Source organism: Sus scrofa, chromosome 1 (assembly GCF_000003025.6).
Source record: "Sus scrofa isolate TJ Tabasco breed Duroc chromosome 1, Sscrofa11.1, whole genome shotgun sequence".
Classification (NCBI taxonomy): Eukaryota; Metazoa; Chordata; class Mammalia; order Artiodactyla; family Suidae; genus Sus; species Sus scrofa.
Window position 1 is genome coordinate 184,344,376 of NC_010443.5, and position 17,461 is coordinate 184,361,836.

Consider the following 17,461-nt stretch of genomic DNA (forward strand, 5'->3'; position numbering starts at 1 on the left):
GGCAACACCAGATCTGAGCCACATCTTTGACCTACACCACAGCTTAAGGCAATGCCAGATCCTTAACCCACTGAACAAGGCCAGGGATAGGGATAGAACCCACAATCTCATGGAAACTACATCAGGTCCTTAACCTGCTGAGCCACACTGGGAACTTCTACTTTTGTTTTTTCTGTTTGAGCCCATGGCACATGGAAGTTCTCGGGCCAGGGATTAAAACCGAGGCACAGCAGTGACGTAAGCTGCAGCAGTGACAATGCTGGATCCTTAACCTGCTGCCAGCCCCATGGGAACTACCCTCATTTACTTTTATTTTGAACCAAATAGTGCTTAGGTAAGAGATTGTTTGCTTTAAATGACCTTGGTTAAACCTAATTTTTTGTTTTCAGGGTTTTTTTTTTTTTTTTTTTTTTGGTGCTTATAGAAGTAATCTATACTATATATTATTAGATAGAACCAATAGAAAAACAAAGGTAGCAAAGAAATTCAACATTAATTATTGATTCCCAGGGATATGAACACATCATTGCAGGTACAGAATGTCACTGTAAATAGTTTTTGAGATCACTTTAGAAAGTGAAGAGTAACAAATACACTGTAAAGATCACAATTATTCCTATAGAATGAATGAAAACTGTACGAAACGGACATTTAAATAAATGAGAGAACAGAAAAAATAACTTCTAAATTCACATATTTAAATATATGATTTGAATAATTATATTAGCAACTAAATGCTATAAGAAGATATTTCAGGAGTTCCCATCATGGCTCAGTGGTTAATGAACCCAACTAGTAGTCATGAGGACACAGGTTCGATCCCTGGCCTTGCTCAGTGGGTTAGGGATCTGGCATTGCCATGAGCTGTGGCAAAGGCTACAGATGCAGCTCAGATCCTGTGTTGCTGTGGCTGTGGCGTAAGCCAGTGGCTACAGCTCTGATTTGAACCCTAGCCTAGGAACTTCCATGTGCTGCAGTTGAGGCCCTAAAAAGACAACAACAAAAAGGATATTTAGGGAGTTCCCATTGTGGCTCAGTGGTTAACGAGCCCAACTAGCATCCATGAGGTTTCGGGTTCGATCACTGACCTTGCTCAGTGGGTTAAGGATCCGGCATTGCCATGAGCTGTGATGTAGATTGCAGATGCGGCTCAGATCCCTTGTTGCTGTGGTGTAGGCCGGCGGCTACAGCTCCAATTAGACCCCTAGCCTAGGAACCTCCATGTGCCGTGGGAGTGGCCCTAGAAATGGCAAAAAGACAAAAAAAAAGGGGGGGGTTTACCTTATCCCCATGGTGAGGGCCATAAAATGTTAGAGGTATTGTGAGGGGAAAAAAGCAAAAGGAAAGAGTGGGCAATTCTAGATAGGTGCGTTAATGTTTTAGGTTTAAGGTTTAAGAAAATGTGACGACCTTTGAACTAAAAATTATTTCTCGATTTAATTTTTTAAATCAATGTTAGACAGGCATATAAATTTGTCAGTGTTACATGGTTTATTTTAAAAATGAAAATAGTCCCCTGAACGGCCTCCAACTTACTTCTCTGTTATTTTAACTGTTTGATACTTTCCTCCACACTTGTAAATAATATTCTAGTGCAATTTTTAGACATTTTTCCAAAGATGACGTAGAGATGGCCAACAAGCACATTAAAAGATGCTCAAGACAAACGGATGGCCACAAAAAAAGAGGCTCAACATGGCTAATCATCAGGGAAATGCAAATAAAAACTACAATGAGATACCACCTCACACCTGACAAAACGGCTTTCCTCAAAAAGACTACAAATAAGAGTTCCCTGGTAGCTAAGTGAGTTAAGGATCTGGTACTGTTGCTGCTCAAATAGCTCAGGTTATTGCTGTGGCAAGGGTTCTATCCCTGGCCTGAAAACTTCCACATGCTGTAAGTGTGGCAAAAAAAATAAATAAATAAAAAAATAAAGGCCATAAACAACAAATGTTAGCAAGGATATGAAGAAAAGGAAACCCTGGAGTCTACTGTGGCTCAGCAGTAATGAACCCAAAGAGTATCCATAAGGACACAGGTTTGATTCCTGGCCCCACTGAGTGGGTTGAGGATCCAGCATTGCTGTGAGTGGTGTCGTAGGCTGGCAGCTGTATCTCTTAATTTGATTCCTAGCCTGGGAACTTCCATATGCCTTAGGTGTGGCCCCATAAGGAAAAAAAAAAGGAACCCTTCCATAATGTTGGTAGGAATGCAAACTGGTGCAGCCACTGTGGAAAACTGTATGGAGGTATCTCAAAAAACTAAAAACAGAACCACCATAATACCTACCACTTCTGCTCCTGGGTATATACCTGAAAAAAACTAAAAGCACTAAATGGAAAAGATTCATGCACCCCAATGTTATTAACATTATTTACAGCTGCTAAGCTATATAAGCAACCTAAGTGAATGGATAAAGAAGATGTGATATATATATATATAAAACAGAATACTAACTTAGCCATAAAAAAATGAAAATTTGCCATTTGCAACATGGATAGGACTTGGAGGGTATTATGCTAAGTGAAATAAGTCAGACAGACAAAGACAGTGTATGATATCACTTATGTGCAGAATCTGAAAAATATAACAGTGAGTATAACAAAAAAGAAACAAACTCACAGATGCAGAGAACTGATGGTTACCAGTGGGAAAGGGAAGGGAGGAGAGGCAATCCATGAGCAGAAGATTAAAGGGTACAAAGTATTATCAATAAAATAAGCTATAAGGACACTGCATAACACAGAGAATATAACTAACATTTTATAATAATTATAAATGGAGTATATCCTTTAAAAATTGTGACTCACTACATTGTACACCTGTAAGTTACATAATATTGTACACTGATCTATTTCAATAAAAATACAAATTAAAAAAAAAAAAAAAAAAAGAATATCCTCCCTGCTCTGGTCTTTTTTGTTAGATTCCCCCAAAGATCATTCTACCAATCTCCTGCCTGAAAAGCCTAAGACTGGCTGACAATGCTCTGGGAGCCAAGTATAAAAATTAGGCTGGGAATTTCACTGTTTACAGGCAGAAATCGAACCCCCACCATGGCAGTGACCCAAGCCACAACAGTGACAATGCCAGATCCTTAACCCGTTGGGCCACCAGGGATCAGGTATTTGAGCAAAGATAAATGGGTATATTAAGTCTATGATCTTTAACCTGAAGTCCAAACTAAGACTTGAAATATGAATGAGTATATTTGCCAGGCAGGTAGAATAATGAGCAAAAGCAAGGAGTTATAAAACAAGGTGGCCTGCTTAAAGCAGTTCAGTAAGACTGGGCAGCTAAGCCTAAGGGGTATATAGTTAACTTTAAGAGTGAAGGCTAATTCAGAACAGAAATGTCTATAAGCTAAACTAAGTTATAGGTATTAATGCTAATTTTTATCCCTATAAAACATTTATTTAACTAAAAAAACCCAAGAACACCAGGATACTAGTATTTCACAAAGGTATTGCTTAGAAAGCCGTAGAATATTAATAGGCATTATATGGAGGGAAATAAGTTTCTTAGTAAAATATATCTGGGAAACATTAGGATATACACGTTTAAACTGTTTTATGATAAAACATTACTGAACATCTAATAACATAAATAATACTTTTCAAAAAAAGTAATGTAGCTTGTAGCATTTCCCAAATCCCCACAACCACAGAAAGACTGAAGAAACTGCTCTACCCTATTACTTTTTACCTTACTGCCTGACATCTTTCCATTAGGATCACAAACATTCTCCAGTAGTCCAAGATTTCCTTCTGCATCCGTATAAGCTATTTGACCACAAGTAGGATGCCATGACAGGCCACAAATTGCATAACCTTTCTCATGTTTAACCCTAAAAATTAAAAAGTGAGTTCTTAAAACACTGTCAAGAAAAATATAAACTATACATTTCTTATTTAATTCTGTATTTACTTATTTATTTATTCTTTTTTTTTTTTTGTCATCTTTTGTCCTTTTGGAGCCACACCCATGGCATATGGAGGTTCCCAGGCTAGGGGTTGAATCGGAGCTGTAGACGCCGGCCTACGCCAGAGCCCAGCAACTCGGGATCCGAGCCTTGTCTGCAACCTGCACCAGAGCTCACGGCAACACCAGATCCTTAACCCACTGAGCAAGGCCAGGGATCAAACCCGCAACCTCATGGTTCCTAGTTGGATTCGTTTCTACTGCACCACGAAGGGAACTCCTACTTACTCATTTTTAAACTATACATTTCTTTAGGTATATTTTTGGAAAAATTTAAGGAATTTTTGATAAACATTTATTTGCATTCTGACAATCTAGTAACTAGAAATTTGAAATTTTTCATAATAAAACAAAAATCTAATAGAAATAAGCAAAAAAGAGAAAAAGATATACTGAATCATACCTTTCCATGCAATCTTTGGTTTCCACATTCCAAACTATAATTAAACCATTAATACTCCCTGCAGCTAAATACTGTCCACAAGGAGACCAGGTTACTATATTAAGGGTCTAGTAAAGAAAAATAATTAATCAATAACAATTTGATATATTTGAAACTAAACATTCATTTTATTACCAAATTCAAATTTTTATAACCCTTATTACACATACAATTTATAATTAAATATAGTACACAAATGGCAAGACAAAAATTGCCCCATTTTTAATTTTCTTTTTCAGTAATACTTAACAATCAGAGTAGTAGCAGCTATTACTTTACCATGAGAAAATTACACAAGCAAAATTTCAAAAGCAAAATCTAAAATATGTTATTATCCTGGAAGGAGACAGAACACAAGGTATCCTTTTTGCAGTCATCATCAAGATAAAAAGAAGTGGAGTTCCTGTTGAGGTTCAGCAGTAAAGAACCCGACTAGTATTCATGAGGATGCCAATTCAGTCCCTGGCCTTCCTCAGTGGGTTAAAGATCCAACATTGCCATGAGCTGTGGTGTAGGTTGCAGATGTGGTTCAGATCCTGAGTTGTTGTGGCTGTGGTGTAGGCCGGCAGCCGTAGCTCTAATTTGACCCCTAGCCTGGGAACTTCTATATGTTATGGGTGCAGCCCTAAAAAAAGGCAAAATAAAATAAAGAGAACTAGGAAGTGAAGTGAACCACAACAGTCTTAACTGCAAAATGGGTGTGTATGACTGAAGGAGTGGGGGAGGGAGGGAGAGAGGGAGAGAGGGAGGAGGAGAGAGAGAGAGAGAGAGAATACAGACCTACAATCTTTCTTGCTCTAAAATCCCAGTGACTATGATCACAAGTCTCAATGAAACTCACTTAACAATAAAGCCTAATTACTGATAATGTGAGAATTATTTGTTCTAACACTATGCTAGGGTTAAATCTGACTTTGTTCCCCTTTTTTTCTTTTTACATTTGCACCTGTGGCATAAGGAATTTCCCAGGCTAGGGGCTCAATTGGAGCCACAGTTGCAGGCCCATGACACAGCCACAGCAATGTGCCTCGGCTTGTAGCAATGCCAGATCCTTTACTCACTGAGCGAGGCTAGGGATCTAATCTACATCCTCATGGATGTTAAGTTGGGTTCTTAACTCACTGAGCCACAGCAGGAACTCACAAATTTGCCCCTTTTTTGTGTGCTTTTTAGGGCCACACTTGCGGCATGTGGAAGTTCCCAGCTAGGGGCTAAATTGGAGCCACAGCTGCAGGCCTATGCCATGGCCACAGCAACGCCAGATCCGAACTGCATCTGCGACCTACACCACAGCTCACAGCTGCCAGATCCTTAACCCACTGAGCAAGACCAGGGATCAAACTGGCATTCTCATGGATACTAATCAGGTTCTTAACCCACTGAGCCACAACAATAACTCCCCAAATTTGACTTCTTATAAATTAATTTTCTTATCAAATTTCACAAAGGAAAATGGTCAGATAGGACATAGCAAAAACTCACCTACTGGCTGAATGAAGAAAGGGTGAGAGTCGGAAAGTGGACACATGCACAACAGTCTAGGGTTGTTCTCATTTCCAACAATATTCCAACTGTAACTGTATTTCAGCAAAGCATGCATTAAATATTCCCAGTAGCCTACCACAAGTATCACTAACAAAACCTACCTGAGAGATGAAATTATCTGAAAGATCAAACTGATTGCTCCAAGTTTCTCTTCTATATAGCTTAACAGATTTTTCCACAGGAACTGCCAATAACTATTAGGAAAGATAAATAATTTAAACAAAAGTTTACATTCAATTAAATTTAAAGAGAAAAAAATCAGAACATTCATCCAAATAAGCCTACAAAACATAAAAGCAAATCTCTATTTTAACTGGCAACAAAACTCAGAAAATTACTTAAAATTTTGATAAGCAAAGAATGGGTGATGGTCATGTTGCTTGCAGTGACTAGTATTTTTACTACTAACTGAGAAATATAAGCTCTTTAGATCTAAAAATTCATCTTATATCGGGGAGTTCCCGTCATGGCTCAGCGGTTGGTGAACCTGACTAGCATCCTTGAGGATGCAGGTTCAATCCCTGGCCTCACTCAGTGGGTTAAGGATCCGGCGTTGCTGTGAGCTGTGATGTAGGTTGCAGATGCGGCTCGGATCCCTCGTTGCTGTGGTTCTGGTGTAAGCCGACGGCTACAGTTCCGATTGTACCCCTAGCCTGGGAACTTCCATGCACCATGGGTGCGGCCCTGAAAGACAAAAAGAAAAAAATTCATCTTATTTGCTAGAAAGAAATAGAGCCTGAATACTCTGAATTTGTTAAGAAAAGGACACCTATCTTCTTATACATTCTTCCAAAGAAACAGATTAGTAAAAAAGAAAATATGGTATATTCTTTCCACACTTATCAAAAAAAAGAGAAAAAAAACCTTGCCATTTATGACTAGTAAAACTTTGTTTCATTTAAAAATTTTTAAATTAACTACATTAATTAATGTTTCATAAGCAAAGAGAAAAATACATACTGGTGTTCCCGTTGTGGTTCAGTGGTTAACGAATCCGACTAGGAACCATGAGGTTGCGGGTTCGATCCCTGGCCTTGATCAGTGGGTAAAGGATCCAGCGTTGCCACAAGCTGTGGTATGGGTCGCAGATGCTGCTCAGATCCCTTGTTGCTGTGGCTCCGGCATAGGATGGAGGCTATAGCTCCAATACAAGCCCTAGTCTGGGAACCTCCATACTGGATTTCCCAACTATGACTTTAGTATAGAATGTATTTTTAAAAGTTTACATGACACAACAACGCATACACTGAGAAGTTACCCTACAATCCCTAAATTCTACTTCCCAAAAGCAAAAAATAAAGTATAGAGTACACAAGAATGCATATGTACATATATACAAGTATATATACACAATAAACAGTAGCATTCTATCTACTGTCTAAACCTACTGCTCTACAGCTTGATTTTTTTTTTTTTTTTTTGTCTTTTTTGTCTTTTCTGGGGCTGCACCCATGGGATATGGAGGTTCCCAGCTAGGGGTCTAAACAGAGCTATAGCCCCTGGCCTACAACAGAGCCACAGCAACGTGGGATCCGAGACGCGTCTGTGACCTGTACCACAGCTCATGGCAACGCCAGATCCTTAACCCACTGAGCAAGGCCGGGGATCGAACCCGCAACCTCAGAGTTCCTAGTTGGATTTGTTAACCACTGAGCCACGATGGGAACTCCCGCGATGTTTTAATGTATCTAAAAATTATTCCACATGAAAACATACAGATATACTTCATTCTAACGGTTGCATAGTATTCGACTTTCAGGAAAAAATTCCAGAATATATTTAACCAGATCCCTATTAATGAATACTTAGAATATTCCTAATCTTTTGCTACTACAAACAATGATACATTTTTATCATACATACTCTGTAGTGTCTATGTATAAATATGCTTATACACAGGGAACCATATTCAATATTGAGATAAAAAATAACGGAAAACTGGAGTTCCTGTCTTGGCGCAGTGGAAATGAACCTGACTAGGAACTATGAGGTTGCATGTTGGATCCCCAGCCTCACTCAGTGGATTAAGGATCCAGCATTGCCTTGAGCTATGCTGCAGGTCACAGACATGGCTCGGATCCCGTGTTGCTGTGGCTCTGGCGAAGGCCGGTGACTACAGCTCTGATGCGACCCCTAGCTTGGAAACCTCCACGTGCCATGAGTGTGGCCCTAAAAAGCAAAAAATAAATAAATAAATAAATATAATGGAAAATATAAGAACTATATATACATATAGATATACACACGCATAACTGAATCACTTTGCTGTACAGCAGGAATTAACAATCATTGTAAATCAGGCATACGTCAACAAAAATAAATAAAATAAGCTTATAGAATACATGCCTAGGCCTAGTACTGTTGGTCATTCAAACAGAAAATGCCATATCCTTTTCCACACAGTATATAATGAAACTTGATGTTTGACCATCTGACAAATGAAAAAATACACTATCGTGTTTCAATTCGTTTTTCTTTTAGTACAAAAGGCTACATGTGCTTTCGTATGTTAAAAGCCATCTGTGTATCTTTTTTTGTACACTGTCTGCTCATGTTCTTGTTCTTCTATTGGGATCTTATTGATTTATAAGAACTCTTAAATATTAAGAAAATTAGCTCTCTTGTCATATTGTTTCAGACTTTCCCCCAACTTATCATTTGTCCTTTGATCTGTAATATTTATCTTTTACTTTAAATATTGTCAAATTTTTGCATATACAGAAAAATTGAAAAAGTAATACAGCAAATACCTATACAGAGATTCATTTCACTGGTATGAAGCCTCCAAGATAGTTCTCAGTAATTCTCACCTTCTGGTATCCACGCCCTTGGCCAGTACATGTACTAAATCTCCTTTTCTCCACCTTTACAAGACACTAAATTTCTATATAAATTGTATCTATTTCTGATTAATAGATGTGTCTATTCATGAGTTAACAGCAAATTTTTAATCCCCATAGGATCATAGTATGTTCTGTCTGATTGAATTAGACGTCATCACTCCTCTTTTTCAAGACTTTAAGTGTTCCATATGGCTTTAGAATCAGTTCTATTTGGTTCCCCCAAACATCTTACTGATATTTTATATTTGAATGATCTCAAAACTAACTATAGATAATTTAGGGAAGAACTGACATCTTCACATCAAAAAATTGTTTCTAAGAATGGGATATATTTTTCTGTATCTTTTTCTAAATGTTGCCATTTGCAACATGGATGAACTTGGAGGGATAGGCTTAGTGAAGTAAGTCAGACAGAGAAAGATAAATACTGTATGCTATCACTTGCATGTGAAATCTAGAAAATAAAATAAATCAAATGAAATGAATAAATATAACAAAACAGAAACAGACTCTTGGATATTAAAAAAACAAAATAGTGGTTAGCAGTGAGAAGAGGAGAGAAGGGAGGGCAAAAAGGGGTTGCGCATTAAGAGGTACAAACTATTTTGCATAAAAAATAAACTAGAAGGACATATTGTATAGCACAGAGAATATAGCCAATATTTTATAATAATTTTAAAGGGAATATAATCCATAAAAATTTTGAATCACTATGTTGTACACCTGAAACTAGTATAATATTGTAAATCAACTATACCTCAATAAATAAAGAAATAACTTAAAAAAAGAATGGGACATATTTGTATTATTTCTGTCTTTTACTCTTCTTGGTAACAAAGTTTTCTTTATATAGTTTTGTCACATTTTTTGATAAATTTATTCCTAGCTATTTTGTGTTTTTTTTTTGATTTCACAGTTAGTGCATTATTTTCTCCCACCATATTTATTTTTTGGCCACACCCATGGCCCCATATATATATATATATATATATATTTTTTTTTTTTGGCCGAGCCCATGACATGCAGAAGTTCCCAGGCCAGGGGCTGAACCCAAGCCACAACAGTGACAACACTGGATCCTTAACCCTCTGAGCCACCAAGGAACTCTATCCCACCATATTTTATAAATGGCTATCGTTTGGGAATATAGCACTGTTACTTGTTTTGTATACTAATTATTTCTCAACTATGTTACTGAATTTTCTTAGTATTATTTTTCCCCGAGCTGATTTTCTTGGGATTTCCTAGTACACAAGTATTTCATTTGCAAATACTGAGCATTCTCCTTCCTCTTTTTAAACCTTTCATATCTTTCTATTGTCCAGCTCTATCAGCTAGTACCTCCAAAATGTTAAATGCTAGTAGTAAGAGTTGACATAACAAAACTATTGCCAAAGTTGTTCCACTAAACACGAATGTAGGAGTTCCCGTCATGGCTCAGTGGTAACAAACGCAACTAGTACCCATGAGGACATAGGTTTGATCCCTGGCCTTGCTCAGTGGGTTAAGGATCTGGCATTGCCATGAGCTGTGGTGTAGGTCTCAGATACGGCTAAGATCTGCCATTGCTCTGGTTGTGGTGTAGGCTAGCACCTGTAGCTTGGATTCGACCCCTAGCCTGGGAACTTCCATATGTTGCAGGTGCAGCCTAAAGAGAGGAAAAAAAAACAAACAAACAAACAAACCACCAAAGAATGTAAAATCAACTCATTCACACAAAAAATACTCTTCAAAAAAAAGAACCTTTAAAAAGGTGGAATATTTCTTAAACCATTTCAATGTTAAACAGTTGGCTTGGAGCTCTAAATTTATAATCTAAATGAAAAACTTATACTTTTAAAAACTATTCTTACTAAAAATATTATAATAAAAATAAATAAAAAACCATTCTTACATTCAAAAATAACAAGGACTAGAACATATGATCAAAACAAAGTTTGAAAAATAAGAGTCACTCACCTTCCCACTTTTTGGCTGCCAAGCAAGTCTGCAGATTGATTTTGCATTTATCACATCGTTGCATTTTTGTAAAAGTGGCCAACTAATAGCACATGTCTGATTAAAAAAAAATTATTTCCCTTTATGAAAATTCTCTCAAGAAGATATACATCACTGAATACATTTAATAAATGATTTCTTCAAGCTGATATATAGCTCAGAAAAAATTCATATTAATTTAACTGTAATATTTGATTTATGTAAGTTACTTTTAAGTCTTTCAGAGTTACTAAATAATTAACTCAGGAGTATTTCCTATGTAGAAGAAGCAAACAACATACTCACCAAATAAACACACAGAAACAAAAAAACCCCAATACATTAAATTCATAAAGTTACTACAAAAATAAACTTGAGAGATCCACAATAAAATGTTAAGGTGTCAAAGTCAATCCTTTTAAATAGTTTAAATAAACATGAGGGGAGGATCTGTGGCTATTAGCTGAGGCACATCTGTAGGGGATGTTTTCCTCATCAGCCACATCATCCCTAGAAATGCCAAGCCTTCTCCAATTGGCTCAGGAAAAATTAATTGTTCCTCTGACAACTGAGAAAGCACTTTCTTCATACCTCATTGAAAACTATCATCACGCTGTGTTAGAGTAAGTTTTGTGACTCTCCAAATCAAGTGTGGCCTATGCCTTTCTTTCATATCCCCACCATCTAGGGACCACCAACACATGGTTTACTTTGTAAATATATAATGATCGAATCTCCCTCAGTGACTTAACAAAACCTACAAATGAAACAACCATTTATAACTTCCTTTGTGATTAGGGACAAAATCAATTAGTCTTCAATGATATTTGCTTTTGCATAGATTATCATGGAATGTGATCACAAAAAAGTAATGTTACTCAAAAGAAATTACAAGGAAAAATAATTATTACTTTGGTCCAATAATACATTATGTAACCCAACATATGACAGAAATAGGCAAAAAGTTCTAAATAGAAACTGATTAGTTTACCTGATCTGAAATTTGCCACACTTTGACAGATCCATCACAACTAGATGACGCCTGCAGGAAGAAAAGAATAAATTTCTCTATAGTTACAGACATAAAAACTATATGGAAACTGGTTCAATGACTAAATGAAAGAGACCTTTATCAACTGTAAAATTTTCTGCTAATTCTCTTACAGTTTTAAACACATTCTCAAAACACACACACACAAAAAAAAAAACAGGGAGAAAAATGATTACCAGAAAGATGTCCTTAGGGTCAAAGGAAAGACTTAAAACAGGGGCATCATGTCCTCGAAATGTTTTCTGTTGGCTGCAATCCATCACATCCACAACTTTGACTAGAAAATCACTAAGAAGAGAAATGTACATCAATAAACACCAATACAAAAGCTTCTGAAAAGCTATGACTGAAATATTTCAAAATAGTGAGTAAATGAGTAATTTCTTTTTCTTAAGTTTTTAAAAATTACGGTTGATTTACATTGTTGTGCCAATTTCTGCTGTACAGAAAGTGACCCAATCGTACACGTGTATGATTATATATATACACATATATGTATGTATATACATGTACACACACACACACACACACACATATATACCCACACACCATTTCCTTTCTTATATTACTTCCATCATGGTCTAATCAAAGAGAATAAATATAGTTCTCTGTGCTATACAGTAGGACCTCATTGCTTATCCATTCCAAATGTAATAGTTTGCATCTACTAACCCCAAACTCCCAGTCCATCCCATTCCCTCCCCTCTCCCCTTTGGCAACCACAAGTCTGTTCTCCATGTATGAATCTGTTTCTGTTTTGTAGATAGGTTCTTTCATGCCACATTTTAGATTCCACATATAAGTGACATTATTTGTCTTTCTCTTTCTGACTTCACATAGAATGTTTTGCCTATGTTCTCTCCTAGGACTTTTACGGCGTCACATCTTATGTTTAAGTCTAAGCCATTTTGAGTTTACTTTCTGCATGATGTGAGGGGTGTGTTCTAGTTTCAGTGACTTACATTCAGCTGTGCAGTTTTCCCAGCACCACTTGTTGAAGGGACTGTCTTTTTCCCATTTTATATTCTTTCCTCCTTTGTAGAAGACTAATTAACAATAGGTGTCTGGGTTTATTTCTTGGTTCTCTATGCTGTTCCATTGGTCTGTATGTCTGTTTTTGTACCAGTACCATACTGTCTTGATTACTGTAGTTTTGTAATGTTGTCTGAAATCTGGGAGAGTTATGCCTCCTGCTTTGTTTTTTTTCAGGATTGCTTTTGCAATTTTGGATCTTTTGATTCCATATACATTTTTGGATTATTTTTGTTCTAGTTCTGTGAAAATGTCACAGGTAATTTGAGAGGGATGGCCTTAAATCTGTACCCTGCTTTGGGTAGTATAACCATTTGAACAATATTCATTCTTCCAATTCAGGATTATATGGTTTTTGACTTTTCTTTTGTCAGTGTGGTGTATGCCACTGATTGATTCACATATGTTGAACCATCCTTGTGAACTTGGGATGAATCCCCCTTGGTCGTGGTGTATGATCTTTTTTATGCATAGTTGGATTCGGTTGACTAAAATTTTGTTGAGAATTTTTGTGTCTATATTCATCAGCGATATTGGCATATAATTTTGTTTTTTGTAGTATCTTTGTCTGGTTTTAGTATTAGCGTGATGGCTTCATAGAATGCCTCTGGGACTGTTCTTTCTTCAACCTTTTGGAAAAGTTTAAGAATGGTGCATCTAAGTTCTTTGTGTGTTTGGTAGAATTTCCCTTTGAAGCCATCTGATTCTGGATTACGTCTTCTTGATTGTGTTTTGGTGGTCCATATGTCTCTAGAAAGTTGTCCGTTTCTTCTAGGTTGTCAAATTTGTTGGCATATAACTGTTCATAGTATTCTCTTAAGTTTTTTTGTATTTCTGAAGTATCTACTGAGATTTCTCCTTCTTCATTTCTTTTTTTTTTTCTTTCTTTTTTTTAATGACCCACCTGCAGCATATGGAAGTCCCTAGGCTAGGGGTCGAATTGGTGCTACAGCTGCTGGCCTATGCCACAGGCACAGAAACACCAGATCCAAGCCACATCTATGACCTTCTACACCTCAGCTGATGGTAATGCCAGATCCTTAATGCCACTGGGAAGGGCTAGGGATTGAAATCATATCCTCATGGATACCAGTCGGGTTTGTTATCACTGAAGCACAATAGGAACTCCCTCCTTTTTCAATTCTTATTTTATTTGGGTTCTCTCTTCTTCTTGGTGAGTCTGCCCAGAGGTTTGTCAATTCTTTTTACCCTTTCAAAGAACAAGCTCTTGGTTCCATTGATTTTTTTCTACTGTTTTTATAATCTCTATTTTGTTGATTTCCTCTATGATCTTTCCGATTCCCTTCCTTCTGCTGACTTAATGTTTAATTTGTTCTTCTTCTAATTCTTTTGGGTAGTAGGTTATGTTGTTGATTTGAGATTTTTTGGCTTTTTGAGGAAGGCTTGTATTGCTATGAACTGCCCTCTACGAACTGCTCTGGTGGCATCCCACAGATTTTGAATAGTTGTGTTTTCATTATCATTTGTCTCAAGGCATTTTGTAATTTCCTTTTGGATTTTCTCAGTGACGCACTGTTTTTTTGTGTGTGTGTGTTGGGGGGGGTTGTTTGTTTTTGCTTTTGCTTTTTATTAGGGCCACACCTGCAGCATATGGAGGTTCCCAGGCTAGGGATTCAATCGGAGCCACAGCTGCCAGTCTACACCATACCAGATCCAAGTTATGGTTGTGACCATCACCACAACAAGGCTGGATCATTAACCCACTGAGCAAGACCAGGGATTGAACCTGAGTCCTCATGGATACCAGGCAGGTTTGTTACAGCTGAGCCATGACAGGAACTCTGATTCATTGGTTTTTTAGTAGCATGTTGTTTTGTCTCTAGGTAATCGTTTTTTTTCTCTTTCTTTTCCTGTGGTTCATTTCTAGTTTCATGCCATTGTGGTCTAAGTAATTTCTATACTCTTTAATTTGTTGAACTTAGTTTTCTGCTCCAGTATGTGATCAATCCTAGAGAATGCTCCATGTGCACTTGAAAAGAATGTATATTCTGTGTTTGTCAGGATGTAATGTCGTGAAAATATCAATTGAGTCTTACCTATTCTACCATATCATTTAGGATTTCCATTGCCTTGTTGATTTTCTGTCTAGAGGATCTGTCCATTGATGTTAGGGTGAATTTAAAGTCTCCTACTGTATTCCCATTGATTTCTCTCTCTCTCTCTCTCTCTCTCTCTCTTTTTTTTTTTTTGTCTTTTGTCTTTTTTAGCAGCATATGGAGGTTCCGAGGCTAAGGATCAAATTGGAGCTGTAGCTGCCAGCCTACACCACAGCCACAGCAATGCAGGATCTGAGCCATATCTGCGACCTACACCACAGCTCGTGGCAATGCTGGATCCTTAACCCACTGAGCGGGGCCAGGGATTGAACCCACAACCTCATAGATACTAGTCAGGTTCGTTAACCACTGAGCCACAACGGGAACTCCCCATAAATTTCTCCTTTTATGTCTGTGAGGGTTTGTTGTACATATTTGGGTGCTCCCATATTAGGGACATATATATTGATAAGTGCAGTATCTTCTTGAATTGATCCTTTTATCATTAAAAGCCTTTTTCTTTATGACCTTTGTTTTAAAATCTATTTTGCCTGATATGAGTATTGCAACCGCCACTTTTCTGTCATTTCCATTCACATGAAATATCTTTTTCCATCCCTTCACTTTCACCTTATGTATCCTTTGCCCTAAGGTGGGTCTCTTGTACGTCAATCCAGAGCTGAGGCTGCCAGCCTATGCAACAGCCACAGCAATGCTAGATCTCAGGCGTGTCTGCAACCTACACAACAGCTCACAGTAATGCCAGATCCTTAACCCACTAAGCGAGGCCAGGGATCAAACTTGCATCCTCATGGATACTAGTCAGGTTCATTACTGCTGAACCATGACGGGAACTCCTTTGCAAATCTTACTATATGCAGATGGGTTTTTGGATGTTTGTAGGAAGTGAGCACCACATCCTAATCCTCTGCCATCTTGGTTACATCTCTAAATGCCGTAATTTCTTTATAGTAATGTGTGAAAGTTGGCACCGAAACTTAATAAGTTACGTTTTAGTTTTGCTCTATAAGGATGCTAAAGATATAACTCAAGATTTCCCGTATGTTAAAATACAAATATTGGAGTTCCCGTCGTGGCGCAGTGGTTAACGAATCCGACTAGGAACCATGAGGTTGAGGGTTCGGTCCCTGCCCTTGCTCAGTGGGTTAACAATCCGGCGTTGCCGTGAGCTGTGGTGTAGGTTGCAGACGCGGCTCGGATCCCGCGTTGCTGTGGCCCTGGCATAGGCCGGTGGCTACAGCTCCGATTCAACCCCTAGCCTGGGAACCTCCATATGCCGCGGGAGCGGCCCAAGAAATAGCAACAACAACAACAACAGCAGCAAAAAGACAAAAAAGACAAAAGACAAAAAAACAAACAAACAAAAAAAACAAATATTTTTAGGAAACAGTTTTCATTACATTGCTAGTCTAATTACAGTCAAAACCATTTTTAAAAGCACTATGCCTTTTAATGCAGCTCAGCAACTCACCAATTACATTTTCGTTTCTTGTGACAAATAAGCATCAATGCAAACAACTCTGACTGTATAGTCTAGACTCCACATAAAATAATTTTCAAAATTTTGTATCCAACCATCATCTTTCCTCAGTCTTTTCCAGCATTTACTGAACAGGCTATTGGTAAAGAAATACATCTCAATTCACAAAGAATCACAAGTTGTCACCAAAAATCTTTACCAGAAAAAAGACTTGGATATAATAATTAAATAACAACAATAAAAAGCAGGAAGAGAATTCTGAAAATGTTACCCTGGATTCAACAAATCAGACCATTTTGTCTTAATATTATTTCCTTTTCTGATATCAAAGAGCCTTACCTAGACCCAGCAGCAATTTTTGTACCGTCCTCATTAAAGATCACATGGTTTGCATTTGTAGTAAAGCGAGTTAATATACCATCTGGAACTCCTTCAGGAAATGTGTGCACCTGAATAGTATTGTTAGATACTGCAGTGACCAGTTTCCCATTCTAAAAGAAAAATAAAAGTAAGAAATATTGGAAAAACTAAGTAATTAATTGGGACTCTATAGCTAAAAATATGTTTAAAAGAACTTACAAATGTAGTTTGTGTCAAGAAAAAAAAATACCACTTAATGGACAGTTTTTCTGAAATGGCTATTAGCAAGAAAAATTTATTTGCTGTCTTTGGAAAATTTAATTCCCCTGCTATCAGCCAAACTTTTAGCCTCTGATTTTTCTTGTATTTCTGGCAAGAAAAATATTTAAACGATGTTTTCACGGATTCCCAAATGTCATAAAAAAGGAGACTCAGAACTGCTTTTCAGAAAATACACAGCTCTTCTCAACAAGGGACGAGTACAACAGCTGCACTATTAGTGCTGCCGTAAGTTTCTACAAAACCACTACTAAATGTCTTCTTGGCATAGGACAAAATCTAAATGCAGAATCCATGGTTCCCTCCATCCTGTTTTTTCTCAGCAGTGCCCGTGGCATGCAGTAATCCCTGCACCAGGGATCCAGCCCACACCGCAGCAGTGATAATGTG

General features: G+C 37.5%; 1 protein-coding gene across 2 annotated transcripts in view; it reads right to left on the bottom strand.

Moving 5' to 3' along the window:
* Positions 1-17,461, bottom strand: part of WDHD1 (WD repeat and HMG-box DNA binding protein 1) — a 78,684-nt gene that overhangs the window by 44,085 nt on the left and 17,138 nt on the right. For both annotated transcript variants that reach the window (XM_021102265.1, XM_021102266.1), the window contains 7 exons: positions 16,772-16,923; positions 12,019-12,130; positions 11,783-11,833; positions 10,774-10,869; positions 6,073-6,165; positions 4,388-4,494; positions 3,709-3,850 (listed from right to left, as the gene is read on the bottom strand). In XM_021102265.1, coding sequence (XP_020957924.1) covers positions 3,709-3,850; positions 4,388-4,494; positions 6,073-6,165; positions 10,774-10,869; positions 11,783-11,833; positions 12,019-12,130; positions 16,772-16,923 — 753 coding nt within the window. The remainder of the gene's footprint in view (positions 1-3,708; positions 3,851-4,387; positions 4,495-6,072; positions 6,166-10,773; positions 10,870-11,782; positions 11,834-12,018; positions 12,131-16,771; positions 16,924-17,461) is intronic.